A 27,925-nucleotide genomic window follows, 5' to 3' on the forward strand; every position below is an offset into this window, starting at 1 on the left:
ATTCTATTACTATTTGCTATTAGCTTTTTAATTTTCAGTGTGGGGGCCTCATTCATGCTAGGAAGCACTCAACCATACTTTGTTTTTTTTTAATATTTATTTTTCAGTTTTCGGCAGACACAGCATCTTTATTTATTTTTTATTTTTTTTATGTGGTGCTGAGGATCGAACCCAGTGCCCCATGCATGCCAGGCCAGCGCGTACCGCTTGAGCCACATCCTCAGCCCAATCATACTTTTTAATATTAGTGATGGATATTGGTTTTATCAAATTCATCTTTTGGCATTTCTTGAGATAATTTCATGGGCTTTCTTGGGTCCACTGACAAACTGTATTATTTTATTAAATATGGATTTTAGTAGTAAAATATCAAACAGAATAAAAAGATCATAAGGAAAAATAATCTCTTGCCATTCCTGATAATTTCTCAGAAGCAATCATTTAACCTGTTTTTTGACTTAATCTAGGGACTATATATATTAATATACCTGCATCCTGCCTTTCATTTAATATTTTAGAAATCATCTCATATCAGTACTTACAAATCTAGCTCATTCCTTTTAAGATACATGACATTCCATTGAGGAGTAAGCCATAATTTTGTTAATCTGTGTTTTTCTTTTTAATAGATATTTAAGCTGTTTGTGTCTTTTGTAATTATTGACAACATTTCAGTGAACACTCTAGTATGTAGGTTTTTGTGCCTGGGTGAGGAGTAGTTGACACTAAATTCTTGGTAGTGGAATTGTTAGGTCAAAGATATAAACATTTAAGTTCTAATAGCTTAAATTGCCAAATTGCTTACAATGAGAATGAATCTTTTTTTTATTATTAGTTGTTCAAAACATTACATAGCTCTTGACATATCATATTTCACACATTTGATTCAAGTGGGTTATGAACTCACATTTTTTCCGGTATACAGATTGCAGAATCACATCGGTTACACATCCAACGTTTTTACATACTGCCATACTAGTGTCTGTTGTATTCTGCTGCCTTTCCTATCCTCTACTATCCCTCCTCCTCTCCCCTCCCATCTTCTCTCTCTACCCCATCTACTGTAATTCATTTCTCTCCCTTGTTTTTTTTTTCCCTTTCCCCTCACTTCCTCTTATATGTAATTTCTATAACGATGAGGGTCTCCTTCCATTTCCATGCAATTTCCCTTCTAGAGAATGAATCATTTTATATTACCCCCACCAATGAACAAGAATGTCTTTTTCCACAACATGTATCATTTCCAACATGACGTTTAAAAAATAGAATTCCACTTTAATTTTTATTTGCATTTTTCTTACTGAGATGGTCAAGCATTTTTTTCATATTTGCTTAAATGTGTTACTTGAATTACTTTTCTATTAACAGTGTGTTTATATCCTTTCCCATTTAGTGTGTTGTTTTATTTTTTTTTGTTTGTTTGTTTTTCTAGTTGTAGATGGATGAAATACCTTTATTTGTTTTTATGTGGTGCTGAAGGTCGAACCCAGTGCCTCACATGTGCTAGGCAAGTGCTCTACCACTGAGCTACAACCCCAACCTTAGTGTGTTATTTTAAATCAGTGTTTACCAACAAGAATACCACTTTACTATTTTCAAGAACTATGCTCAAGAATCTCCTTAAGTTGGCTGCTGTGGCACACACCTGTAATACCAGCGGCTCAGTTCAAAGCCAGCCTCAGCAAAAGTGAGACGCTAAGCAACTCAGTGAAAATAGGGCTAGGGATGTGGCTCAATGGTGAAGTGCCCAAGAGTTGAATCCATAGCACCCCCCGCCCCAAAACAAAAACAAAAACAAAAAAACTTCCTCAGAGGCAAGGGTCCCTCACAACACAGGTGTTTAGGGTTCTCTGCAATCACACCAACCATCTTCTAACCACCTCCTTCCCCAATGTCAGTTCCAAAGGGCCCCTTGGCGGTCTCAACATTCCATGCCCCTTCCACAACTCTGCCTGTTCCCCCATTGCTCCCCTCTGGAAAGCTCTCTTCCCCCTCAAACCTCACCTATTATTAAGGGTCTTGCCTAATCCCACCTGTCTGAGGAGCCTTTCTGAATAACCAGTGCCTACATTGTATAGGTCTCACCCTCCAGGTGAGCCTCGCCCTACTTGCTCAGAGTCCAGCTTTCTGCTCTGTCCATAAGCAGTGTGTGAGGCTGAGTGTCTTCTTCCTTCATTCACACTTACTGACTGCATAAGAGTCACTGAATGCTCTAGCCAACCCTGGTGGCTCATGCCTGTAATCTCAGCGACTTGGGAGAGTGAGGCAGGAGGACTGTAAATTGGAGGCCAGTCGGGGCAACTTGGAGAGCTACTGTCTGAAATAAAAAATAAAAAGGATTGAGGCAGCTCAGCTGGTAGAGATTTTCCCCCCCCCGCCCCCCTTTTTTAAGACACTGGTCGGGGAGCGGTATGGATGGCGGGGTACAAGGCAGACCAAGGCCCTTCCTCTCTTCTAGCTGACATTTTAGTTTTGGGGGTATGAACTAAGCTACAACATATGAAACAATAAAACATACAACAATCAAGAATGCCACTTTAAGTGCAAACAAGAAATGGAGCTTGAAGGGAAAAGGAGAAGGGTCTCCTTCGCACAAGGGGGCGCAGGAGCTGAGATGGGAGCAAAGACACGAATATGAGCAGGTTGTAAAGAGCCTTGTAGAGGCCCCGCCTGCTGGCCGCTTTTTCAACAGGTGCAGCCCTGCCCTCAGAACCCCTTCTTTCTGTTACCTGGAGGGAACTGAAGGCCGAAACCTGTGATCAGTGCAACTTCAGAGGTGTGTATGGTGTAGGGGGAGGTCCTACTAGCTCCTACAGCAGTCCCTGCTTGCGAACTTGGTAAAATAAAACCAGGCTCAGCCTGGCATTAATAGAACTCTCACTACCCACCAGGGTCCAGTTAAGCACTTTACACCACTGTTACTTCATTTAATATTCACCATAATCCCGTGCAGGCTTTATGGTTAACTTTATTTCACTGAGGAAGAAACCAAGGCTGGGAACATGGCAGTAACCTGTTTCTTGGTTCAGAAAGAAGTACAGTTCCTGGGAAGGGAAGTTGGGTGGTGGGATCAGGTGGGGTTTACTGGGGCATTCGGAGGGCCGTGCCGTTTTCCAAGTTGTTCTGGTCCCAGGCACCTCCGCCGGCGGCCCCTCGCCCCGCCCGGGTCTCTGGGCTTCAGCAAAGGGGCGCGCCAGGGCCGACGGGCTGGGGGCGGGGAAGACGCGGGGACAAAGGCCACCGGCCCCGCGCTCTGGCCGGTCAGTGGGGCGGCGGGACTCCGGGACCGGAATCGGCCGCGCGTCGGCTCAGCTAGGGGCCCGCGCCGCATGGAGGGTCGGGGTGCGCCGCGGGGCCCCGCGCAGGCCGAGCTCGCGGACCCGCCGCCCGCGCCGCCCCCGCCCCCGCCCCCTCTCCCCCTCCCCGCGGCGACCGCTGCGGCTCCGAGCTCGGCGAACATGGCGGCGGCGGCGGCGGCGGCGGTCGGGCGGGACACTTTACCTGAGCACTGGTCCTACGGCGTCTGCCGGGACGGCCGCGTCTTCTTCATCAAGTGCGGCGTGGGAATGCGGAGACTCGGGCGGGGGCGCAGGGTCGGCGGGGGCCGGGGGCCGGGGGCCGGACCGGGGGCCTCCGGCGGCGGCGGCGGCGCTAACAGGTGCACCTCTCTCCCCTCAGTGACCAGCTCTGTTGCACGACCTGGCTGCACCCGCGCACTGGCGAGCCAGTCAACTCCGGCCACATGATCCGCTCAGGTGGGCTCCAGGTCTGCGGGGTGGGCGTTCTGGGAGCGTGAGGCGCGGCGGCCCCAGTTTGACTCGACTTTTCTCGTGTTTCCGCAGACCTGCCCCGCGGCTGGGAGGAGGGCTTCACGGAGGAAGGCGCCAGCTACTTCATCGAGTGAGTGAGTTGGGGGCCGCACCGTGCCGCGCTCGCACCTGTGCGGCGGGGGCCGGCGGGGTTCCCGCCAGGCGCCCCGCCTCTCCCCGTCCTCCCGCGCGGGTCCGGGGCGAGTTGGCGCGCAGAGCGCCGCGGCTGCACTCTGGGGTTTTGTGTGCAGGACTTGTGTGGCGGGCTCCGGGACGGAGGCGGCCGGGGTCCTCATCTCACAGGGGGACCCGGGCCGCCTCCCGGGTCAGTACCGCTGCTGGGGCAGGGGTTGAAAACTCCACGGCGCTCGTGTGCGGGCGGGCCACGCCTCCCCGCCGGGGTTTCGGGCTGCGCGGAGCCGGCGGGTGCCGGGACGGGACCGGCGACAGGCTGTGGTGCGGGAGTGGATCCAGGAGTCCTGTCCTGGGTCGGGGGCCTGAGGCTAGGGGTAGGAAAAGACAAAGTGACTCTCGCCTAGGGAGGTCTTCCTCTCCAATGGAGTTCTCTGGGACGGTCTAGGAGACTCGGAACCGCTCCGGGGCCCTCCATCCTCAGGTCCGGCCTTCGGGAGTAGGGTGGGGGTGGGGAGGGGAACCGTTCAATCCGTAATACTCCTCAAACTCTTCAGCCCCTTCCCTTTGGCGCTGAGGCGCTGAACCCGAACAATCACTTCTGCCTCCTAGTTAAGTGGTAGCTTTTCCTCCAGTTCCCTGGAACTTTGCCTCACTAGCCACGTCACTGTGAGTCTGTAGGGTCTGAAGAAATCAGATGGCGGGGCTGTAAAGGGCTCGGTCACACTCTTAACACCTGTATAGTCTTTACTTCAGGACGGTACCTGTGTTGTAGTGTTTCTCACTCTGCCTGCTCCCTGTGAGTTCCATGAAGTCAAAAACTGCCTTTGATCCTTTGCCCTAGTGCCTGGTATAGAGTAGGCCCTCTGTAAATGTTTGTTCACTGAATGAATGAACTAGCCAAAGGTCTGGACAGTGGTTCAACTAGTTCTGGGTGTACTCTGGGGGAATATGAGTCAGAATTCATTTCTCGATTGAAACACTGTTAGTAGTAGGAGAAAATCTGGAGCCTTCTTCCCCCAGGTTGGGCTCTTGCACAGTGGTTGAAATACTGATGGATGAGACTTATAGAAGTGAGAACCTCTCACTGCTCATGGAGTTTGAAATGTAGTGGAGAGGGAGGGGAACAACACAATAAAGAGTAGACAATAATAGCAGATAGTGGTAACTATTATGCAGAAAATTAAAATAAGGTAATGTGACATCAAGCGACCAGGTCGCTTGGTTGGATTGGGAGATTAAGAATGGTGTTTCCTTCCTTCCTTCTTTCCTTCCTTCCTTTTTGTACCAAGGATTGAACCCAGGATCGCTTAACCACTGAGCCACATCCCAGCCATACATACACAGACACACACTACTACATTTATATATAAATTCATAAATGTATTTATTTTTATTAAATTTATAAATAAATGTATTTATATATATGTGTGTGTGTGTGTGTGTGTGTGAGAGAGAGAGAGAGAGAGAGAGAGACAGAGAGAGAGAGATGTGGAGGGGACAGGGTCTTGCTAAGTTGCTTAGGGCTTGCTAAATTGCTGAGGCTGACTTCAATCCTCCAGCCTCAGCTTCCTAAGCCATTGGGATTACAGGTGTGTGCCACCATGTCAGGCTTAGACATAGTGACATTTAAAGTAATGTCAGGAGGACAGGAAGGCGCCATGCTGTGGTGACTTCAAGGAGACAAAACATTTCAGAAAAGGGGAACAAGCCAATATAAAGGCTTACAGGGCACACACACACACACACACACACACACGGCTTCAGGTTCAAGGAGCAAAAAGTTCAGTGTGACTGGAGGTTGGCAAAGAAGGGAGAAAGTGGCACCACAAGAGGCCACAGGTAGGAGAGAGGTAAATGATATAAAGCTTTTTTTTTTGTACCAGGGATTGAACCCAACTAGCCACATCCCCAACCCTTTTTATATTTTATTTAGAGACAGGGTCTTGCTGAGTTACTTAGGACCTTGCTAAGTTGCTGGGCCTGGCTTTGAACTCACAATCCTCCTTCCCTCAGCCTCCAGAACCTCTGGGATTACAGGTATGCACCACTGTGGCTGGCTGATGTAAAGCTTTGTGGTCCAAGGTATAAGTTTTTATTTAAACTTTATCCTAAGCCCAGTGGGAACTCAATGAAAGATTTTTTAAGCAGGAGAGTGGCATGCTCTGATTTGCAGTTTTAGGGAAATTATTCTGTCTGCTTTAAGGAGAATGAATTGTAGGTGGAATTGTAGAGGGAGGCAGAAGATCAGTAGAAGGCTGTTGCTGTGGTCCAGACAAGAGTTTACAGTGGCTGGCCTGAAGATGGAACACTGGAGATGGATGGTCAGGCTGTGTTGGGATGTAGTGTCTGCCGACCTTCCTGATGTATTGGATGCAGTTTGTGAAAAAAAGAGAAGACCCAAAGATGACTCTTAGGGACTTAAATACCTGAGTGGGTGCTGCCTATATCATTGAAATGATAAGGCGGGGGAGGAGCATGTTTGGGCAGGGGAGAAACAAGATCTGGTTTTGCCATGATACCTCTGGGATGTGAATGTATCAAATAGATGTATGAATCTGAAGTATGGAGGGAGAGGACTGAAAAGATCCATTTGGGTATAATATATATTGTTCAAGGCCATGGGAATAGAATGAAATCACCTAGGATGAGAGTGTGGACAGAAAAGAGAAGATGACTTAAGCTTTGGGACAGTGCAGTGTTCAGCGGTTGGGAAAGAGGCAAATTCAGCATAGGAGACAGAGGACTGAAAAGGTAGGGGAAAAACCTATGCAAGCCATGGTCACAGGACCTCAAGGACAAAACCCAACTGGAGTAGGTAGAAGAGGAAGTATGGGGTGAGGACACAAAGTCAGTAGGGATAGGCACATTTTCCTAGTAGTTCCTTTGCAAAGTGAAGTTGAAACATTAGCTGGTTCCTGGAGAGGATGTGGATTGAATGAGTTTTTTTTTTTTTTTTTGGTGGGAAATTGTAGGCATGATTTGTTCTGATGGGAATCATGCAGTAGAAAGGGAGAAAGAGATGGAACAGTTGCCAGAGCAGTGTTTTAGTGGTGAGAGGAAGGGACTCCAGGTATCATTGGTTTCACACAGGAGCAGGGTCCCACATCCATTTACCAGGAGGAAAGGCTGTGAGTGCCTTCAAGTACTAGGCACAGCCTTGAACTGGGGTACTGGAGGTGACTAATTCATAGTCACAGACTCCTGCCCTTCATCCCTGCTGTTACTCTGCTTTGGTAACTCTGTGAGGTCCCTAGTAGTTCCTTCCCCTACAGTAAGCCCTGGCTTCCTATTCCCCAAGGCTTTGGTCCTGGCCTCCTAGGCCTATAGGAAGGCCTACAAGACAGTGATAATGACATATGTTCTGTACCCTCAAAGGCAAGCCATTTCAGGAGGCTGGGACCCCACGATAACTATTGTATTTCCTGTCTCCCTCTGTGACAATTTCACGAGAGACCTAAGGATTGGAGAGTATTTATTCTCCTTCTCCCTACATCAAAAGTGTTTTGCTTCAGTCTGCTTTCTTAGGTTTATTGTGAACATTTCTGAATGTTTGATTTTTTTTCAGGGGATTGGTCCTCTACTATGAGTCAGTAATGTTAGAGAGACAATTCATCGGCCTGGCTGATTTTATTTTTCCTGATGGATTTTTGGACAGGAAAATTGTGTGAGGTTTTCAGGATGCATCAGTTGTTCCTAATGTTTAGCAGGGTTTTAATGCACTCCAGAGGCCACTTCTTAAAGTAAAAAACCCTGAAGTAAGGCAGGTGGATTTTAGTACTTTTGATTCAATTTTGCATTAATGAGGGATAGAAGAGCTGATTCTCCCAGTTCTAGATGATGTGATGCTGATATTCCTTTAGGAAGAATTTTTGTGCTCCAGGATTCTTCCACTTTGCTCTAAGTCCTTGTTAGCAAGTTATGATAGTACTTGTGATAATATTGTCATTAATAGCAGCAGCAATATTAGTTGTAGTAATAATGTATTAGCTCAATCTTTTTGATTCATTAAAAAAATATCAGGCTGAGTGTAGTGGTATACCTGTAATCTCAACTATCCTGAGGGCTGAGGAAGGAGGACTGTAAGTTCAAGGCTAGCTTCAATAACTTAGACCCTATCTCAAAGTAAAAAAATTAAAAAGGGCTGTGGATATACATCAATGGTAATGCAACACTGGATTTAATCCCTAGTACCCAAAAACAAATAATCAGGAGACACTTCATAACCGTTGTCTAATTTGATTCTCACAAGAGTTTGGAGATGTAGAGACCATGCCTGGTCCCAATTATATATGTGAAAATACACAGTAATCCCGGGCATTCCTACAGCAAAAGACAGTTGACTTTTTCCTTTACAACAGCCCTTATAGGCAGTAAGGTAGAGTATATCACCATTTTTCAGATGATGACTAGGTCCATGAAGTTTCAATGATTTGACCAAAGTATCAGAGCTAAACTAGAACTTCAATAGGTCTTCAGCCTCTACCTATAGAATAGTCTCTGATATAGTAGCCACAGTAGTACTGGTGGTTTCTGCCTCAGATCTCAGGTGAAAGCCAGTGTCAGTACATCCAGGAACCTTATGCCCATGTGCCATTGCTAAATTAGGCTGCCCCAAGGTTAATAGGGTCAAACAGCTCCTTTGCTTTTGCTGGGGATTGAGGGGGCTTGAAAGAATAGCAACCCTTGGTTTCTCATTCTTATGGGTGATGGTGTGTCTCTGATTTGTAAGCAGTAAAAGATGTTCATTATTATTTAGTAAATGTACTTTGGCAGACAGAGCCTTTTCAGACATGAGACACATGAGAAAGCAAGATTTACACTGGGCTCCTCTTCAGGGGTTTTATGGAAACTTGTAAGTTGAGTTTTTCCAACAATAGACTTTGACTAGGTCCTGAGTTGAAAAGGAAGGTGAATTGCAGAGGAGGGGCATGGCTAACCTGCCTCTGCCAAGGTTGCTCCCTGAGGAAGGGCATCTTGTGCCCTGTTCTGACACTTTGGCACTTCACCTGGGGCTGGGCATTGCACAGACACTTGGTATTTATGGAAGAAGTAGTGTCTCTTTAAGAGACCCAGTAAGGGGCTGGGGTTGTGGCTCAGCAGTACAGCGCTTGCCTAGTGTATAAGGGGCGCTGTGTTTGATCCTCAGCACTACATAAAAAAACAAAACAAAATAAAGGTATTAAAAAAAAAAAAAGAGGCCCAGTAAATGCACTAGATATTCCAAGTCTTGGAAAACTCCTTGCTGGGGAGGAGACTAGGGTGTAGAGGAGGCTGGGCAAGTTGAAGAAGCCAAGAAGCCAGAAACAGACCTGTCGGGGCTGGTGCCTGGACCCCAGGTTGCTTGGATGTAGTCAGTCTCTGTTAAGAACAACATTCCAAGCAGGAACCCAGCCAGTGGAGGCTCAAACAACCTCTTCTGGCTTCTTCACCTCATTATCTTAGTGCTTTGCATCTGGAGATTAGGATGTGTCTTGGCCATTAGACTATCTCTTCCCCCTCCTTCACCCCAGCTGCTGGGCCTTGGCATCCTCTGACTTGACTCCAAGGTCTTGACAGGAACCAGCTGATTGCACAAGTTCAAGCTAGCTTCAGTTCCTCAGTTTTCCTTTTAGGGCCTTGCAGGGCCATCCTGTGTAGGTGCCATTTTTCTGTGGGCACCAGTTCCTAGGTGAGGGCCGTGGGACTCTTGCCTAGACTTCCAAGGCCTAGAGTAAGGCTGGCTATCCCTTCCTTGGCTCTGTGGCCTAAAGCAAGTCCTAGGGACCAGCTACATAATTTTCAGGACTCCAGGACAAATTGAAAATAAAATGAAAGTCCTCTTGTTCTAAAAAGGAAAAAAGTACCACAGTACAAAACTTTTTCCTTTCTTCTGTAGTCTTTTCCTCAACTTGTTGTGTGTGTGTGTGTGTTTGGATATTAGGGATTGAACCCAAGGGTGCTTAACCACTGAACCATATCCCCAGCCCCCTTTTTAAAATATATTTTATTAGAGATGGGGTCTCGCTGAGTTGCTCAGGGTCTTGTTAAGTTGCTGGTGCTGGGTTTGAACTCATGATCCTCTTGCTTCAGTCTCCCAAGTTACTGGGATTAAAGGTGTGTGCCACTGTGCCCAGCCTTGTTGTGGTTTTTAAAGTCATTCCAAGTGTAAAAAAAAATGTAACACTTAAATTATACTAAATTTTATCTCTGTATTGATATGGAATACAGCTTTAAATGCTGATATCAGCTGGGAGGGGTGGCATAGGCCTGTAATACCAGTGGCTTGGTAGGCTGAGGCAGGAAAATTGTGAGTTCAAAGCCAGCCTCAGCAATGGCAAGATGCTAAGCAATTCAGTGAGACCCTGTCTTTAAATAAAATACAAAAATAGGGCTGGGGATGTGGCTCAGTGTGCCCCTGAATTCAATCCCTGGGACCAAAAAAAGTAGTTATCAGGGCACTTTCCTCTTATGCTGAATCCCTACTCCTATGTCCCACTGTGAGATTCAACAGGACATGAGTGCCTGTGCGCAGGCCCCCCCACTGGGCAAGAGTGAGGAGCCCAGAAGCTGGGTAGTTGGAACCTGTCACCCAGAGGCAGGAAGTGAGTCTTCACTCTCCTTCAGAGGTACACTTTACAGATAATGCCAAATGTTTCCGATGTATGTTTTACATTCAGCAAACTCATTTTTTCAGTCTGAAATCATAGGGACAGAGGAGGAACCGGGGAGGGAAGAATAAACCAAGTGTGGCAGATGTCTGGTGGGGAATCCCAATTTGCAGTAGGCAGCAAGCTTAGAAATCTTCAGGAAAGCCAGTGAATATTGAATAAGCCAACAGTTCCAGAAACTTCATATCAAACTTGATATTAATATTCTCACAATGAATTTCTGGAAAACTAGGAGCTCTTATGTGTGTAAAGTAGAAAATTTGAAGCCTCTTGTTGTTGAAGGGTAAGTAAAGGTTCTCCCAGTTTGACAAGTTCTGGCGTAAACCCACATTTTACCTTTCACTTCCTGGTCATTTTATAAAGTAAAGGGTGAAAGCTGGTTCATGGATTTAAGTGTTAGGTTCCATGGTAAGGGACTAACAGTGAGTATTCTAGAGAAAGCTGAAGGAGCCATGATTTGTACCGCAATCTCTGAACAGCTCCCTGAGAGATCTGGAAAAACCTCTTCAAGAAAAAAATGTTACAAGTTGCTTTTTACCCATGGGTGGAGTTTGTCTCAGAGTTGAGGGGAGGGAGGGAGTTCCCCCTGTCTTCGGGACTGCATGTGTCAAGAGAGTGGGCCTAGATTTCTTGTGCCTTAGTGAAGGTACTGATGGAGTTTGGTGGTAGAGCTCAATGGTAGAGTGCTTCCCTAGCATGTAGGAGGCCCTGGGTTCAATCCCCAATACCACCACCAACAAAATCCTGTGACTGGATGGCACTCTTCCATTCTCTTCTTATATCTATGGGAGTAAGTTTGGGGCTTTCTAAATTGAGGACTTTGGAAAAAGAAGATTCCTTAAGAGAGCACTTCAGGATGTGGAAGACTGGGTCATTTGATGAGGTGCCTGCTCCAGTTTTCTGTCTCTTCAGAGGACAGCATGGGTTTGAATCTTTCTGCTCAGTGTGGAAGATAGCAGCATCTCAGTAAACTGACATGGTTTCTGAAGTAAATGTTGGCAGAGGGAAAACCTGGAGGAATATGGTTTTATTTGTTGTTTTTAAATGGCTGTCAAAACATTTGCTTTTTGGTTTTCTGAAATGAGAAGTATTTTGAGTTAATGTTTTATTGTTTACAGAGTGCTTCTCGAACATTATCTGGTTCAAGTCTCACAATTACTGCTTTTTCTAATGCAGAAATTTGGACTTACTAGGGTAAAGTGATCTTCCTAAAGCCATATACTAAATTGGGTCAGCCTTTTCAGCGTTCAGAGGAGAGGCCTGGTTGCGTTCCCTAGACTAGGGCTTCTCAAACTTTTTGACTACAGATTTAATGACAGAAGAGGGAAAAGTTCAACTCATCTGGGAGACTTGATGGCCAGAAATGTCATCAAAATGTTGGTTCTGTGCAAAAATTCATATAGACTTTACCTTCAACTCGATTTATTCTAAGATCTTCTTTCTTCCTTTTAGATCAATATTGTGGTAAAATTGGGTTTATTCTATGACTTAGTGTTTCCTAAACAGAAACATGTACCCCAGGGGATTCCCGTTTCCCTCTTAAGTCCACGGTAAGAGGGAAGTATAAGGAGATGGCTCATTGACCTTCTGGTCTTTCTGGGCCCTAATCTCCAAAGATGGCTGTGCTGAGGTCTGAGGAAAACACCGGTGGCTATTGTGGCCTCAGATTGTTTTTTGCTTAAACTGACATGTACCAGAGCACCTCTCTCTCATCTAGCCTACATAGCCACTTGATACTGGCCTGGGTAGCAGTGTTGGGTTTTCTGGAAGCCCAAAGGCACAGCCAGGCAACTACATCATACCCAAAATGTATAGGCTTGTGAATGTGAATGATAGCCTATGCAAAGAGGTAGGACTGAGGGTATGGGCACTGGAGCCTACCACCTAGATTCCAACTTCAGTTCCCCCTTGGATAGCTCCTTGACCTTAGCAGGTTCCTTTAAGCCTCACATCTCATCAGTAAAGTGGGGTTCAATGTGAGAATTACAGAATTAATTGATGGAAACGGTTTAGCAAATGCATGGCACATGGTAAATGACCAACGAATGGGAGCCTCCTCAACATCTGTATGGCTGCAAGGTCGGGTAGAGATGTGAATTCTGAGTTCTGATTGCATTTAGCTGCTGTAGGAGAAGTTTGGTGGCCTTGAACTGGGGTTACCTGGATGAGGAGCAGGCAAATGATAGAACTCAACTCAGAAAATGGTTTGAACCAATAAAATGGCATAACTTTTATATCAACAGAATGTCCCTATGGGCTGGGGTTGTGGCTCAGTGATATAGCAATTGCCTTGCACATATGAGGCACTGGGTTTGGTCCTCAGCACCACATAAAAACAAATAAGTAAAGTAAAGATATTGTGTCCATCTACAACTAAAATATTATTTTTTAAAAAAAAAGAATGTCCCGGGCTGGGGTTGTGGTTCAGCAGTAGAGCACTCGCTTAGCATGTGTGGGGCACTGGGGCTGGAGGTAGCTCAATGGTAAAGTGCTTGCTTAGCATGTGCAAAGCCCAGGGTTCAATCCCCAGCACCACAAAAAAGAGTGTCCCTATTCTTGAGAATATACACTGATATATAATATCTCTATCCCAGTGCCTCACACATGGTGGGCAAGCACTCTGCCACTGAGCCACAACCCCAGCCCCTGATGTATTTGCTTTTAAGTGGTTAAGTGGTTATGGGGAAAAAATTGTGTGTGTATGGAGGAGGAAGTAGAAGATAGTATGTAGGACACTATGTTCAGTGAGTCTAGGTAAGGGGAAATATGGGGGCACTTACTCCTAAAGCTTTCCTGTAAGATTGCAATTATTTCCAAATAAAAAGTTAATTAAAAGACAACAGTGTATAGCCTTGTTTGTCAAGGGCTAGGCTGTCCCAAGGCCGCAGTTACCTTGCTTAGGATGCAGGGCCTGGGAACCAAGAGGCCAGGCTACTGGGGTGAGTAAATAGCTCTTGGTTTGCCTCTTTCCTGGGCATTTAGAGCACTACACAGATGCCTGTCCTTAATCCAGGGAGTCACTTGGTTGTCAGCTCTAGCCAGTATAGTATAGACATATATATTGTCTAGTGTTTCCTTTGTGATGTTTTACAGTTAAAAAACACATTTGCTTTTAGAGGAAGATATTTTGATTGTCCTTGTTGTACAGACTGGGCATGTGAGGGTGGAGGGGGAGCGGTTGTTAAATGATCTTCCCAAGGCCAGATCATCATTGAGGGAGTTAGAACTTGAACCTGAGTCTTCTTGGCTCCAAATTCTGTGCAGTTTCTACCATGGCTCGCGTCACTCATTAGTCCTATTCTGAATCCTTCCTGTAGGGTCTATCCCCCATAATTGGTTCTCTGCATCTTCTCTGATCATCCTAAGGCAGAAGCCCACTTGGGTACACAGTAGGGTAGAAGAATTATGTTGGGATGGATAGCCTCAAGCAGGAGAGTGGGCAGATCCCTGGTGCTCTGGGGGAGTAGATCTCCTCCATCTGGAGCATCACCCCCTTCTCTCCTCTCTTCCTCCCCAGAGGTCAGCTGACCCCAGCTTAGGGACTGTTGAGCCTCTTAATCCTGCTTAGAGCCAAGCTGTCTTTCAGGTCTTACCAGAAGAGTGTTTCCATGCCATACCAGGGTTCTTAGGGGTTTTTCCTGCTGAAACAGAGCTCTTACTCTCTCAAGGTCTGACAGCTTCAGTTGGGATGCAGTCTCTTCATGGGGCTGCTGTTCACCTCCTATTCCTCCTCAGAACATACTCTGTCATGCAGGGTGGGCATGGACAGCATGCTGGGAGGATGGAGAGAGAAGAGGTCCATTCCAGCCCTGTGTATAGGCCCCTGGCTGCATAGGCCCCTGGCTGCATAGACCTCTGTGTGTTCTGTCCCTGGGAGTGAAGCAGGAGATGAGACTGTTCTCTTCCTGGGAGAGGTCTGGCCAGAGCAATGGTTTAGGTTAATTCAATAACCTCTGCAATATTCATATCCTCTGCACTTGCAAACTGAGTTATTCATACCTGTCCACAGGTAGAACCAGTGGGCCAGCTTAGTGGCGAGCATCTTGTTGGAGAAGTAGTTAGTTGGAGCCTTGACTTTTGGTCAAGGATTCATTTGTTCAGTCACCAGACTGTTAAGCATATGCCAGTCTTCACGGTGGGTACTATGGAGAGAAACAGTCACCAACTGTTTTTTAATTTTTATTTATTTTTTAATTGGTGAGTCACCAATTCTTAACTCCAGCCAGCAGTGCCCCATCCAAGAGGGGAAAGAACCTTGCTTAATCTCAGTATGAGAACCTAAGGCAGGGAGAGGGTAATGAGGAAAGCCCTGGGGAGCTTCTGATGGTAAGTGAGAAAGGCCTGGCAGCTGTGGAGTAGGGTAGCTGCTTCCTTGGCAGGAGATGCCACATGGGCAGGAGCTTGGGGTGGTGTGAGGGTTGTAGCACCTGTGTTGGTAGGTTGGCCTCAGCAGAGTGGCTTATTTGAGGATATTGCCCTAGGGGTTGGTGAGCTCCTGCTCTGAGGGGCAGTGCCTCATGGTGGTTACAAAACATGGATTCTGTAGGCCGAGTGCCTGGTTGAAGTCCTGACGCTGCTACTGGTTGGCAGGTCACTTCAACCTCTGTGTCTTCAGATGTTTCTTCATCTGTAAAATGGGGACAATGGCCCTACCTACCAACCTAGAGCGGGGCCTAGCAGCTGTACGTGCTATACGAGAATGAACTGTCATCATTTCTATTCCTGTAAAGCACCTTCCCAAGACAAGATGTGGCACAGTTGGCAGAAGAACTGGGATTTTCTCTCCTTAGGGATATCTAAGGTTGGATTAGCTAGAAGGAGAATTATCCTTACTTGTTTTTTTTTGGGGTTTGTTTTTGTTTTTTTTGTTGTGGCACTAGAGATTGAATGCTTTCTTTTTTTTCTTTTTTTTTTTTTAAATTTATTTATTTTTAGTTCTCGGCGGACACAACATCTTTGTTGGTATGTGGTGCTGAGTATCGAACCCGGGCCGCACGCATGCCAGGCGAGCGCGCTACCGCTTGAGCCACATCCCCAGCCCTGAATGCTTTCTTGTTGAGACTTATCTTTAAATGGAAGCTGTACATTTAATGGTTTGTACGAATTATCAAAAAAAAAAACTAATCCAAAAACTATTCCTTATCTGTAAGCCCCATGTAGCTGTGTCCACCCAGAGAATGACCAGATTTCTTGTGCTTATGATGGACACACATGATTTCCATTCCCTATCTACCATGCCTCTGTCCATGCGGAGGAGTTTCCGAGGTATTAGTATTAGTGTTTGCACTGCCTGGCAGGGCAGCTAGCTTATTTTAGGGACAGCAGTAACCCTCCTTGGAGTGTATGTTAAGACAATGAGGGGCAGCAAGGATAGAGAAGAATTAGAGCAGTGTTCCAGAATGCTGAACCAGAGCCTCCAGGGGTGGGCATGAGAATCAGCATGTATTATAAGCACCATAGGTGATTCTCATGAGCACCGAAAGTGAAACTGTCTCTGAGCTTTCGCTTCCTCATATCTATAATAATGATACTATTTTCCTGCCTGGAGTTATTTGAGAATTAAAAGTGATAGCCTATCTAAAACTCCTGGTATGCTGTTTGGCACATGATAGGTGTACAGGAATTGTGAGTCTCTCATTACAGGAGGGCATCTGTCCTAATTAGTTGGTTAAGCTGTGTGAAAGGTCTCAAGAGAGTGTTAGTAGGGGACAGCTGTTTTGTCAGTGTCCACCTGCTACTCAGGGAGAGTCTTGGGAAGCCAGGTTCCTGGTCTTGTTTTCTCAATAGAGGTTGGGACTATGCTGCCCTCACCTTTGCCCAAAAGATAGTGTCAGTTCCAGAAGGAGGCAGGTCAGCTGACCTTGAGAGTGACCACAGAATGGAGGCTGTGACTGCCTGGTGGGTGGCCACAAGGTCATGACCACTGAGGGACCTTCCTGAGAGCAGAGGAGGGGCTGGGTGAAAGGTTGTTCTGCCTGATTGGCACTGAGAGCCAGAGGAGGCCAGTAGGCTGCAGTTAGGTAGAGAAATAGAAGTGCTTCCTCTGCATGTGAGGGTGAGTGTGGCCCACAGACAGAGACAGTGTTGGTGGTGCGTACATCCTGGAAATGTCTGGCATTATAGTCTTCCTTGAGCTGGACCTGGGAAATACAGTGCTGGACCAGGATTGTGACTCAGTGCCATGAACAACTTCTCAACTTCTGGGGCACAGTATCTGGCATGAGGTCAGCACTCAGCCAAATAGGTGTGGAGGTTGGTTTAACCTTTGACCCAGCCCTCCTGAAACTGACTGACATGAGGAAAGAGGGCTTAAGTTAGGAGTAAATGGGGGGTTATAAATTGATGGGAGGGTGGGGACACAAAATCAATGGTCAGGGGCTAAGAAAGGAGAAGAGAAATGATTACTTACCCTGCCTGAGAGAGTCTTTGGAAAGATATTTTTCTCAGCACATTTTGACTTGAGGATTTAAAAAATAGTAGATAGATGAATGCTGTGAAGTTAAGTATTTATAATCACTGTAATGATTAATGCATATATGAATGGAATTGGTGGTACCTGAAATTACATCCATTTACTGAAGCTTTGAATAATTGCATTGCTTTTAGTTTTGGTGTGTGGGTGGGAGCTGGAGAGAGCTCAGCTGGCCTCTATTTTGGCTTTTTCCAATCCTCCTCACCTGAGAATGTGTAGATGTGTTTCTTTGTTTGGTACCAGATGGTTTCTAAAATTCTTTAGAGGATATTAATTCTTTAGGGGAGTGGAAAGTAATTGACTTCCTGTTCTGTGAATAGATAGATATTTAAATGAGAACCAAAGTATATTCTTTGTATTCCAAAAGCTGTTTGTGTCTGAGGAGCCTAGCTAGAGGGTGTAACGTTGTGTTGAGGGATGATCTCGCCCAACCTTTGAAGGCTGTGCCTTAGGAAGGGGGATCTTGGTAGGTATTGATTACTTCCTTGAGTCAGTGAAAAGGTTTGAGAATTTGTTCTTTCTCCTTATAGGTGTGTGTTGGATTTGCCTATCAGGGGTGCTAGTGAGCTGGGAGATAGGGCAATGAGACTGATGCACTGAGAAGCTGATTGCTTTTGTTGAGTTCCTATTTGGTATATATTATCTACTTTATAGGTGAGGAAACTGAGTCACAGGACATCAAGTGACTCAATGCACAGGTGTTAAGTAGCAGAGCCAGGGTTGCCCAGCAGCCCTTAATTGGGGCCATCACAGCCCGCTGTGCCCACTCATGATGAGCCAGGCTACAGAGGCTGTTCTGATTTGTTTTGGAAATGCTCAAGCTTTGCACAGGTTACTTAGGGGCTGTGGCCATGGTCAGGGAGGAGGAGAGGTGGCTTGGGCTGCTTGCTGGTGAAGGACTCAGTGGAAGCGAGCTGTGTGAAGCCTTCTGTTGATTCAGCTCCTGAACAGAGCCCAGATGGTGTGGCAAGAATTGTCACCCTGTGCCAAACATGGACTGTAGAGAAGCCCCCTGGACTTTGCAGTGGGCCCTGGAGAGAGGGTAGGATGGGCTGTGCTGCACCAGAGCACAGAGACTGGCCAAGGCACATCTGGAATCTCAGCCGTCATGTCCCCTGCCCATTGAGTGTGAGTTGAGTAGAGAAAAACCACTAACTGGTTAGGGTCCCCACCCGCTCCTGTATCTGGCAGGCCAAGTATCCCTGTGAGGAGTGTGGGGTTTGGGAGAGGAGACAAACTCTGTTAACCAAAAGCTTTTGTTTTGAATTTGTCTCTCTTTAGAGATGGAACACTCACCCCCCCCCCCCCGCCCCAACCAAAGTGGAAAGAATATTTTGAAAATAAACTCCTGCCCATCAAGGAAGGGTCTGGAATCTTGAGGAGAGTTAGCATAAAAATCTCACTCCATGCTTTCCTGCTGTCTCTCCTCCAGGTCATTGCTCAGCTCTTTATCTTTGGACACTTCTGGTGGGAGGAGGGGGAGGTAGGCTGAGAAGGTATGGTTCTTTTGTGCCTTAGGCACCTCGGGAGTTTGGTGGGAGTGGTGTCCTGGCTCTGAAGCAGAACCTCTGGACAGGGGAATCCACTGGGTTCTGACAGATCCACACACTTGTCCATCAGTTGTGCTGTGTCATATGGGAAGAGGGCTTGCTTGGTCCCTTGCTGGGTCCTCGCTGAACTTGAAGCTGGTGTCACCTGGGGAGAGGGCTCCTCTTGAGATTCAGCTCTTAAGTTAGATTAAGCATTCAGTGGCCAAGGAGACTGTCCTGGCCGAGGACCTTCAGTTCTGGACTTTCTTCATGATGGTTGGTCTTCAGATCTCCCTTCCCTGCCTAAGTGAAATCTTTCTGGAGCTAGATGTGGCCTCAAAACCAGGTGGGCCTTATGTGTTGTTATCAGGGGAAACGGGAGAAGTATCCACCTCGCTGAGAGCCTCTGTCTTCTGTACGGATTTTTGCCTCTCGTGGTTCAGCTGTTTCCACACTGGACTTTAGGGAAGTTATGGTGTTGTGGGTGAGTACACAGGCTTGGGAGCCAGACTTTGTAGTTATAGAACTCAAGTTATTTAACCTCTGTAAAATGTGGCAAATGCTGGTGTTGTCCCATGAGTCTTCTGCAATGATTAAGAAAAATACATGTAAAGTATTAATTCCTAAAACATAGTATTGTTCAGTAAATTTTAGCATTTATTTTCATGAATGCTAGGTATTTTTGGTTATACTGGTCCAGATGTATTTGGGTGATTCCTTGGCTTAGGTCCTGCAGGGATGCTTTGTCTTTTGATAGACCAACAGGGTACCTGTATATCCTGTCCAGTCAGCTCAGATTCTCAGTTGCGGCTTGCTGCTGCTTTCTTTTTTCCTTCCTTCTTCCTCCCTCCCTCCTTTCCCTTTCTGGCACTGAACCATTGAGCTACATTGCCAGCCCTTTTTATTTCATTTATTTTGAGACAGGGTGTCACTAAGTCATTGAGGCTGGCCTTGAGCTTGTGATCCTCCTACCTCAACCTCTGGAGTCACGGGGATTATAGGTGTGCAATATTGTGCTGAGTTTTTTAGTCTTTTCTTTCTGGTATTGGGGATTAAACCCCAGCCCTTTTTAATTTTTATTTTTATTCAGGGTCTTGCTAAATTGCCAAGTCTGGTCTCAAACTTGCTATCCTCCTATCTCTGTCTCTCAAGTAACTGGGACTACATGTGTGTGTCACCATGCCCAGAAGTTATAGGCATTTTCTAATAGCACTGAACATCCTAATGGTTTAACCAAAGAGTTAAGAGTGTCCAACTTTACTTGCTGTTTTTCACTGGAGCTGCATCCTAATTATGACCTTGACTGTTATAGCTTATGAATTTAGTCAATCTGAATATAGTTGTAGCAAAACTCATGTCAGACCGGAGTCCTGCCTTTCTTCTTCTGGCCAGGAGGAGAAAAGGTTCTAGTGATAATGAAATGGAGAGGGGAGGTTGGATTCAGTTTAGCATCTGTTTTTTTGTTTTTGCTGTACATCTGGCACCATTATTTCTTGTACTCTGGGGCATATCAAGGAGCCAAGGGAGCAGGTGAAACAAGGCCCACACAGCTTTAGGTGACAGAATGGTCAGGTGGCATGTGATTAAGCATTCAGATAAATAGTTCACTTGCCCCATGGAGAGAAGTGCCCAGGAGGGAACAGTTCAGGAGCTGGACGAGTCAGGGAAGACTTGGTGGTAGTGGGGGTCTTATAAAGTGGGATTGGGTAGGGAGAAGAGGAGTGGGAGCTTTGGGTAGGGGGCCAGCCTTTATCATTCAAAGTCCCTTTATTTGGGAGAGCACTTGGTGTATGCAAGCATTGACCTGGACACTTGGATACCAAAACATGGAAAGCAGAGTAAGCATTGGAAGACAGAATAGCCCAGTGGTTAGGAGTATGGGATCTGTTACAGGATTGCCTGGGTTTGAATCCCAGCCCTTCCACTTGCTAATTTGTGGTGAGATTCTTAACAAGATATATAATCTGAATTCTCAGTTTCCTTATCTGTAAAATAGGAATAATAATACTTATGATGGGGATTCAGTGAATTAATATTAAGTACTCAGAATAGTATTTTTTTTTTTTTGGTACTGCTGGGGATTAAACCCAGGGCCTTGTGCATGCAAGGCAAGCACTCTGCCAACTGAGCTATATCCCCAGTCCCCCAAGTCTTGAATATAGAAAAAGTATTATTATATGCTGGCTACTTATTAGCCCTAGAATGTTAGCTCCATGACACCATTTTGTAATTTGTGTTCACTGCTAAATATCTGGCTCCTAGAATATATCTGGTACCTAACAGGTGCTGACATAATGACTCAAAGCACTACAGGTGTCCTCAAGGAATCCTTGGAGCCTGTGTTCTGGAGGGGACACAGACGTGCTAATAACTAGAGGATACTGTGCAAATTATTTGATAAGGGAAGCATGGGGAGGGGCATGGAGGAGGGCTGGCCAGGGAAGGCTTGGGGTTGGGAGAAGCCTTAGCTGGATCTTGAAAACCAAGCAAGAATTTATTGAGAGTCTCAGATGTTGAAGGGAAAGGAAAGAGCGTGACATGTTCTGGGACACTGGAAGAGGGGAGGCTGCAGAATGAGTCTTCATCTTGCCGTCCAGGAGGATACCGAAAGGGACTCCAGCAGGGCTCTGATGGGCCCACCTTGGCTGTAGGCAATAAGGGTGGAATATGCTGGGGGTAGAGGTCATTCTTTGAGGCTCCGGCTCATGCTGGACATTTGTAGGGGTGGGGTTAGGGGAAGTAGGCTGGAGCACATGAGAGATCCCACCCAGCAGGTGAGGGCTGGCCTCCAAATAAGGAGAATGCAGGTAACACACACCACAGCCTGGCAGCACTCTTGTCTTAAAATAGAAAGGATGGAAATAGGGTGGGTGGTGTGAGTGTCCGAGGGGTGTCCCAGTTAGAACCTGGCCCTTGGCAGTGTAAGGCTGCCCTCACTTTCACCCAAAGGCCAGGGCCTTTTAAGGACAGCTGCCAGGGCATGCTCACTGTCCTCCCCTTGCTCCTCCTCACAGCACTCAACCCTGTACAGAAGTCCTGCCCTGTCCCTGCTGGCAGAGGAAGTTTGGTTTCCAGGCCTGAGCCCTTGGTTACTTAGCGGAAGGTCGCTGGAGCCTTGAGTGCGGGATTTAGGTTTATGAAACTGATGCTTTTATCATCTGCAGCTGAAGATGACTTTGAGGAAAAAGCCTCTTTATCTTTAGACTTTTCGTTCTTCACAGTTTGCTATAATTCCCCATAGGCTTAATTACATGACATAGACTTAATTATCTGATTCTAACAGCCTTGTACTCCCTTATCCCACTTCACTTCCTTAAATCCACCAAGAGACACTAGGAGACAGGAAAAATGGAGAAGGCTTTCCCTTTTTTTTTCTAGGCCCACTGCCTTATTTTCCTTTGGTCTGATTTCTCTGAGGCCTTTGGAACTTATTTCTGTGGCTGATCATTTGTATGCAGGGTCTGCCAAAGGACCTTGAGCAGGGCTTTTAAACTTTAACTGAGGTTATGGGTATGACAGAAACTGTGAAATGATGTTCACAAGCATGTGAAGTGGAACCTCTAACACCATTGCACCTGGTGCTGTGTTTTGGTCCGCGTCCAGGGAGCCCAGAGACAAGAAGGAAAGCAATGTCCCAGACTCATTTCCATACTCACTCACCACTACCTGTCCAGCATCTTCTGTGTGCTTGCTGGCTCTACATTATAGCCCTGTGAGGTCAGGCTGTCAGCAGGGAGAGCCACGGGAGCTGAGAGCAGGATTCTGCATGAGTGACCCACAGGTGATGATTGTTGCATGCAGACTGGAGCCTGAGGACATGTTTACAGTTGCCAGGGACTTTTGTTGAGGCAGCAAGAGTGAGTTCCTTGTGTGGAGATCATAGAAATGTGGCTGGAGGGAGGAGGGTGAGCCAAGGGTCTTCTTGACACTCAGTTCCCTCCCGTGCCAGGCAGGTAAGAAAGATGGACAGAGTTGGTAGGGCAAGGTGCTGGCAAGGAAGAGGATTTAGTTGGATCATATCAAATGCCACTTACAGGCCTAGAGGGGATTTCATGGTCATTGAGGCACTTTTCTGTGACCAAGACTTTTCATATATTGTTAGCCTTAATCTTTATGATAGCTCTGAAATGTGTTGTTTCTCAGCCAGGTGTGGTGGCACATTCCTGTAATCCCAGCTACTGGGGAGGCTGAGGCAGGAGGATCCCAAGTTCAAGGCCAGTCTTGGCAACTTAGCAAGATAATACTCTGTCTCAAAATAAAAAGGGCTGGGGATGTAGCTTTGTGGTAGAATACCCCTCTGTTCAGTACTCAGTACTGAGGAGGTTGGGGGAAGAAGTGTTATTCTTCCATTTATAGATGAGGGCACAGAGGCCCAGAGAGGTGGCAAGTCCAAGGTCGCAGGACTAGGAAAGGTCAATGGATTATAGTTCCAAGCCTGCAGACCAGTTTTTACATATATTAATTTATTTCAACCTCACGGGAGCCCCACAGGTGGTATATTGTGATTTTCGTTTACTCTTAAAGGGCTGAGTCCAGAGTCCAGAGGTGGTAGAGCCAGGGCATGAACACAGATCACCAAGCTACCTCACTTGGGCTTCCTCACCAAGGACTTCTCCTTACACCTTGAAAAGCCAGGAGCAGTTTTCTCCTAAGCCACCTTCCGAGGAAGGGGGTATGTGTGTGTTTCCTGCTGGGAGAGACCCTTCCCTGGCCATATCTGAGGGCTCCCCCACCTCCTTTCTTACACAGAGTCATGTGACTTCCCACCTGGAGCTCTGCAGCCATGCGGCTTCTAGACCTGCACACCCCAGCAGGGACTTAGTGGACTAAATTCAATTTGTCCATTGGTTTACCTAGTACAGGCATCTGGTAATGTCCAGAAGTTTCTGGTATCAGGCACATTTCTGGGGAACTTTTCAAATCCCATTGGCTCTACTTTGAAATGTATCTAGAATCACTATTCTCATGACTGTTGCTACCACCCTAGTCCACACCACTATCTGCCTGGACTGTGGCAGTGTCCTCCCATGTAGTCCTTGTGTTTCTCTCCCCTTCCCCTAACAGCAGCTGGAGGAGCTGTTTTACAGTGGGAGTTGGATCATATCACCCCTTAGCTCAAGCCATTTGAGGGCTTTCATCTTATACAGAGCTGAATCCAAAGTCCTTATAGTGACCCACAAAGCCTTGTGGCACCAGCCCCAGCCCCAATTACTTCACCTACCTCATTTTCTCCTGCTACTGTTCAAACATGCAAAGAACAACCAGTATTAGGGCCTTTGCACTTCCTGCTCCCTCTGTCTGGACTGCATTTCTTCAGATATTCCCATGGCTGCTGCTTCCTCACTTCAGGTCTCTGCTCAGATGTCACCTTTTCAGGGTGGCCTTTTTTGATGCTGTCCCCCAGCCTACCCTATTCCCTTAGTCCTACTTTCTTTAAAGTCTCAACTTGACCCAAATATATTATGTTTTAATTTGTTTGTCTCTTCCCTCGAGCTGTGTGTCTGTGTTGTTCAAGGCTGTACCTCTGTGCCTAGCATAGTGGTTGGAACAAGACACTTAGAAAATGCCTGTTGAATTTATTTATTAAACAGCAGGTGAACTCTGGGGCTTTCTGTTTTTGGGACTCTACGTGAGAAGCCTGTCTGCGCCTAGAAGGTATTTCCCTGAATCAGAGGAAGCCACAGCCTGGGACTCTCCAGGGTAGGCAGTGAGTGCTCTGCCTAAGGTGTCCCCAGAGACTCCTCTTGAGATGGGGAGCCACACGGAATCCTTATTTATCTCTATGTTGGCTACAGTCAAACCTGGGGAATTACCGGAAAACAGATATTTTCTATTTTGCCTGTGTACAAATGACCACAATGAGTTTAAGTGGGTTGACTTGCCAGCTAATCACTGGGAGCTCTCAAATGCCCAGTGAGCTCTGGAGCAGCACACATACTTGCAGTAATCAGAGGAGATACTATCTGTGTTCATGAGTGTCTCCTGTAGAGCTGGAGTCAAGCCATGCCTAGGAGAACAAGATTCAAGGCTCTGGGATGTAATAGACCAGAAAGGAAAAATTAACAGTGAGTAAACACTTAGTGTGTGTTGTACATGGCCACCATGTTTATAGTTATCTTATTTGGCCAGGTTATAGCCTTGAGGTTGATGATGGTGTGCCCATTTGATGGGATGGGGAAGTTAAGTCAGCATTGATGGGATCAAGGCTCTTACAGACTTTTGAGCCTTAGGAACAATGGGGAAGGGTTCTAAGGAGAAACTCACAAGCAGCCCATGAAGGGACAGTGTGGCATTGTGCACTGACAGTATTGAAGGATGAGTGCTCTGTAACGTGTGGCCTGGATGGTTTTGAAATGGTCTGTGAAGTATGAACGGGTGTGTATTTCTTTTTCATGTTATTAATGACCTGGGAACAGGGAGAGGATGTTTGTAATGAAGCCCCAGAGAGCTGGAGAACTCTGGAGAGTTCCCTCCCCATCAGAGGACCTGTACCATTTTGGTGTCACCAAGGACCATGTCAGTCAATACTCATCTGAGTACACACGGATTAGTGCATATCCAGGAGCAGCTTAGGGAACTCATCAGCTTTGGAGGTTTTGTGGTTGGGGAAGATAGTGCTACATCCTGGGTAGTGGGGGACAGTGGCAGCAGAATTCTATACTGCAGGTCCTTACGGAATAAGAGCTTCCTCCTGCCCAACCTGTGCTGATGGGACTGCAGCTGCTGACAGGGGGCAAGAGAGGCACCTGCCTTCTTTTTTTTTTTTTTTTTTTTTTTAAATTTAATTTGTTCTTTTAATTATACATGACAGTAGAATGTAATTTGACATATCACACATACATGGAGTATAACTTCCCATTTTTGTGATTGTACGTAATGTTGAGTTATACTAGTCATGTATTCATATATGAACGTAGGAAAGTTATGTCCTATTCATTCTAGTGTCTTTCTCATTCCCAACTCCTCTCCTTTTACCCTACTCCCTCTGTCCAATCTGTGCCCCACCTATTGGGAATCAGCATACACATATCAGAGAGAACATTTGATCTTTATTTTTTTGGGATTTACCTATCTCACTTAGCATGATAGTCTCCAGTTCTATCCATTTACTGGCAAATGCCAAAATTTCATTCTTGTTTAATGGCTGAGAAATATTCTATTATATATATGTACCACATTTTCTTTATCCATTCATTTGTTGAAGGGCACGTAGGTTGGTTTCATAGTTTAGCTATTGTGAATTGAGCCTCTGTAAACATTGATGTGACCACTCACTATAGTATGCTGATTTTAAGCCCTTTTGGTATAAACCAAGGAGTAGAATAACTGGGTCAAACGGTGGTTCCATTCCAAGTTTTTTGAGGAATCTCCATACTCCTTTCCTGAATGGTTGTACCAATTTGCAGTCCCATCAGCAGTGTATTTGAGTGTATCTTTTCCCCACATCCTCACCAACATTTATTGTTACTTTTGTTCTTGGTAATTGCCATTCTGATTGGAGTGAGATAGAATCTTAGTGTAGTTTTAAATTGCATTTCTCTGGTTGCTAGAACATTTTTTTTCATATATTTGTTGACCATTCTTATTTCTTTTACTGTGAAGTGTCTGTCCTTTGCTTATTTATTGATTGTGATTTATTTTTGTTTTGTTTTGTTTGGTACCAAGGATTGGACTCAGGGGCACTTGACTACTGAGCCACATCCCCAGACCTATTTTGTATTTTATTTAGAGACAGGGTCTCACTGAGTTACTTAGCACCTCACTTTTGCTGAGGCTGGCTTTGAACTCGTGACCCTCCTGCCTCAGCCTCCTGAGCCACTGGATTTACAGGCATGCACCACCAAGCCCCACAATTGGGTTGGGTTTTTTTTGGTATTAAGTTTTTTGAGTTCTTTATATATCTTGGAGATTAATGTTCTATCTGAGCACCTGCTTTCTTGAAGCCAGTTTAATGGACTTGTTCTTATACTCATTCATCCATCATCATTTAATTGCTCCTATTCTGCCAGGTGGCACCATGACAGATTCTGGGGCTACAAAAGCAAGGAAATCTTCAAGGAATTCACAGTTCAGTGTGGGGAGATAAGCCAACAATGCTAGTCAGCATGGTGAGGACTATGGGACAAGAAAACTGGGTGGGTCTGTAGCATGGTACCCAAGGCCACAAAGCTTTGGGTAGTTAAACTTGGGTTCAGATCTCATCTCAACTAACCACTTGTCAGCTTGAACCTTGGGCAAATTCTTGGTCTGGGTAGGTAACTGTATACTTTTTTCTTATTTATTCTTCAAACCAATCTAGTAAGTTAAATAAAAATTTTCTCCATTTTTGTAACAGAGGAAATTGAAACTTGGAGAAGGTGAGTAATTTGTTCACGATCTCTGTAAATAAGTGGCAGGGCTAGGATTCCAATCCAGGTCTGAGTCCAGAGTCCCTGCACTTTCCACTCAGATAAGCTGAAGGGCCCTCTGGGTGATGCCACTCTGAGACACAGGGTTTATTGAGATGGGCTCCATAGGCAGGATGATGTGACCACCCAGAAAGATAATTTTGTTTTAGGCTGCATTAGTGGAAGTATAATCCTCATAATTTAAAAAGGTGATGGTGCTGCTCCGCCGTATTTGGACCTACTCTGGGATCACCCTTTTCAGAGGTATATAGCCATTTTAGCCCTTCTAAAGGGGTGACTTACCAGAAACTTCTGAGGAGCTACCAAAGGAACTGGAGTATTTCAGTTGGGGAAGAAGAGATCCAAAAGGACATAAAGACTGTTTGCAAATATCTGAAAGACTCTCTATAGAAGAGTCTCATTGCCACTGAAAACTACGGGGAGAAAGGTTTTGGCTCCATGTCCACCACAGAACCTTTTGAAATATCTTGGTATGTAGTGGGTTCACTACCAACAGTGGTAATTGAGCATGGAGTGGAGGCTGTAAGTATGGAGTTAATGCTATTCTTCTGCCAAAGTCCCTGACTGTGACTATCCCTCTGCTGCTCTGGGTGTGGCTGCTGCTGGGGGTTCCTTGGGAGAGGATTCATACTGTCTAACTCTCCAAATCCAGAACACTTCGGCTGTCTCCCAGCAGAGTCTGCTTGCATGTGCCTCCTGCTGTGCAGAGTTGGAATCAGAATTAGAAGGCCCGGTTTGAGTCCTGGTTTAGCCCCTTATGTCTGTGTGACATTGAACAAGATTTGCCCTCTTTGTGAAGAGGATCATATTCATCCTCCCTGCAGTTTTTTTGAGGCAGTGAGAGAGAAATCCTTTGTCAAGGAGAGAGGGCACCAGCACCAGCACTGGTTATTAACATGTGCAACTCTGGCCACTAGGAGTGTAA

General features: G+C 45.9%; 1 protein-coding gene across 2 annotated transcripts in view; it reads left to right on the top strand.

Moving 5' to 3' along the window:
• Positions 1 to 2,725: 2,725 nt before the first annotated feature.
• Plekha7 (pleckstrin homology domain containing A7) overlaps positions 2,726 to 27,925 on the top strand; it is a 215,618-nt gene continuing 190,418 nt past the window's right edge. The window contains exons 1-3 of one of the 2 annotated variants that reach the window (XM_058576952.1): positions 2,726 to 2,776; positions 3,679 to 3,755; positions 3,843 to 3,900. In XM_058576952.1, the coding sequence (XP_058432935.1) occupies positions 3,743 to 3,755; positions 3,843 to 3,900 (71 nt within the window). In that variant the 5' untranslated portion in view covers positions 2,726 to 2,776; positions 3,679 to 3,742. Of the gene's footprint in view, positions 2,777 to 3,314; positions 3,554 to 3,678; positions 3,756 to 3,842; positions 3,901 to 27,925 lie in introns of those variants that run through there. The other variant, XM_046438058.1, reaches the window with a different exon arrangement.

The sequence above is a fragment of the Marmota monax genome, unplaced genomic scaffold, assembly GCF_021218885.2.
Source record: "Marmota monax isolate L192 unplaced genomic scaffold, Marmota_monax_Labrador192_F-V1.1 WCK01_AAM20220418_F8-fsc00061, whole genome shotgun sequence".
In the NCBI taxonomy this organism is placed as follows: domain Eukaryota; kingdom Metazoa; phylum Chordata; class Mammalia; order Rodentia; family Sciuridae; genus Marmota; species Marmota monax.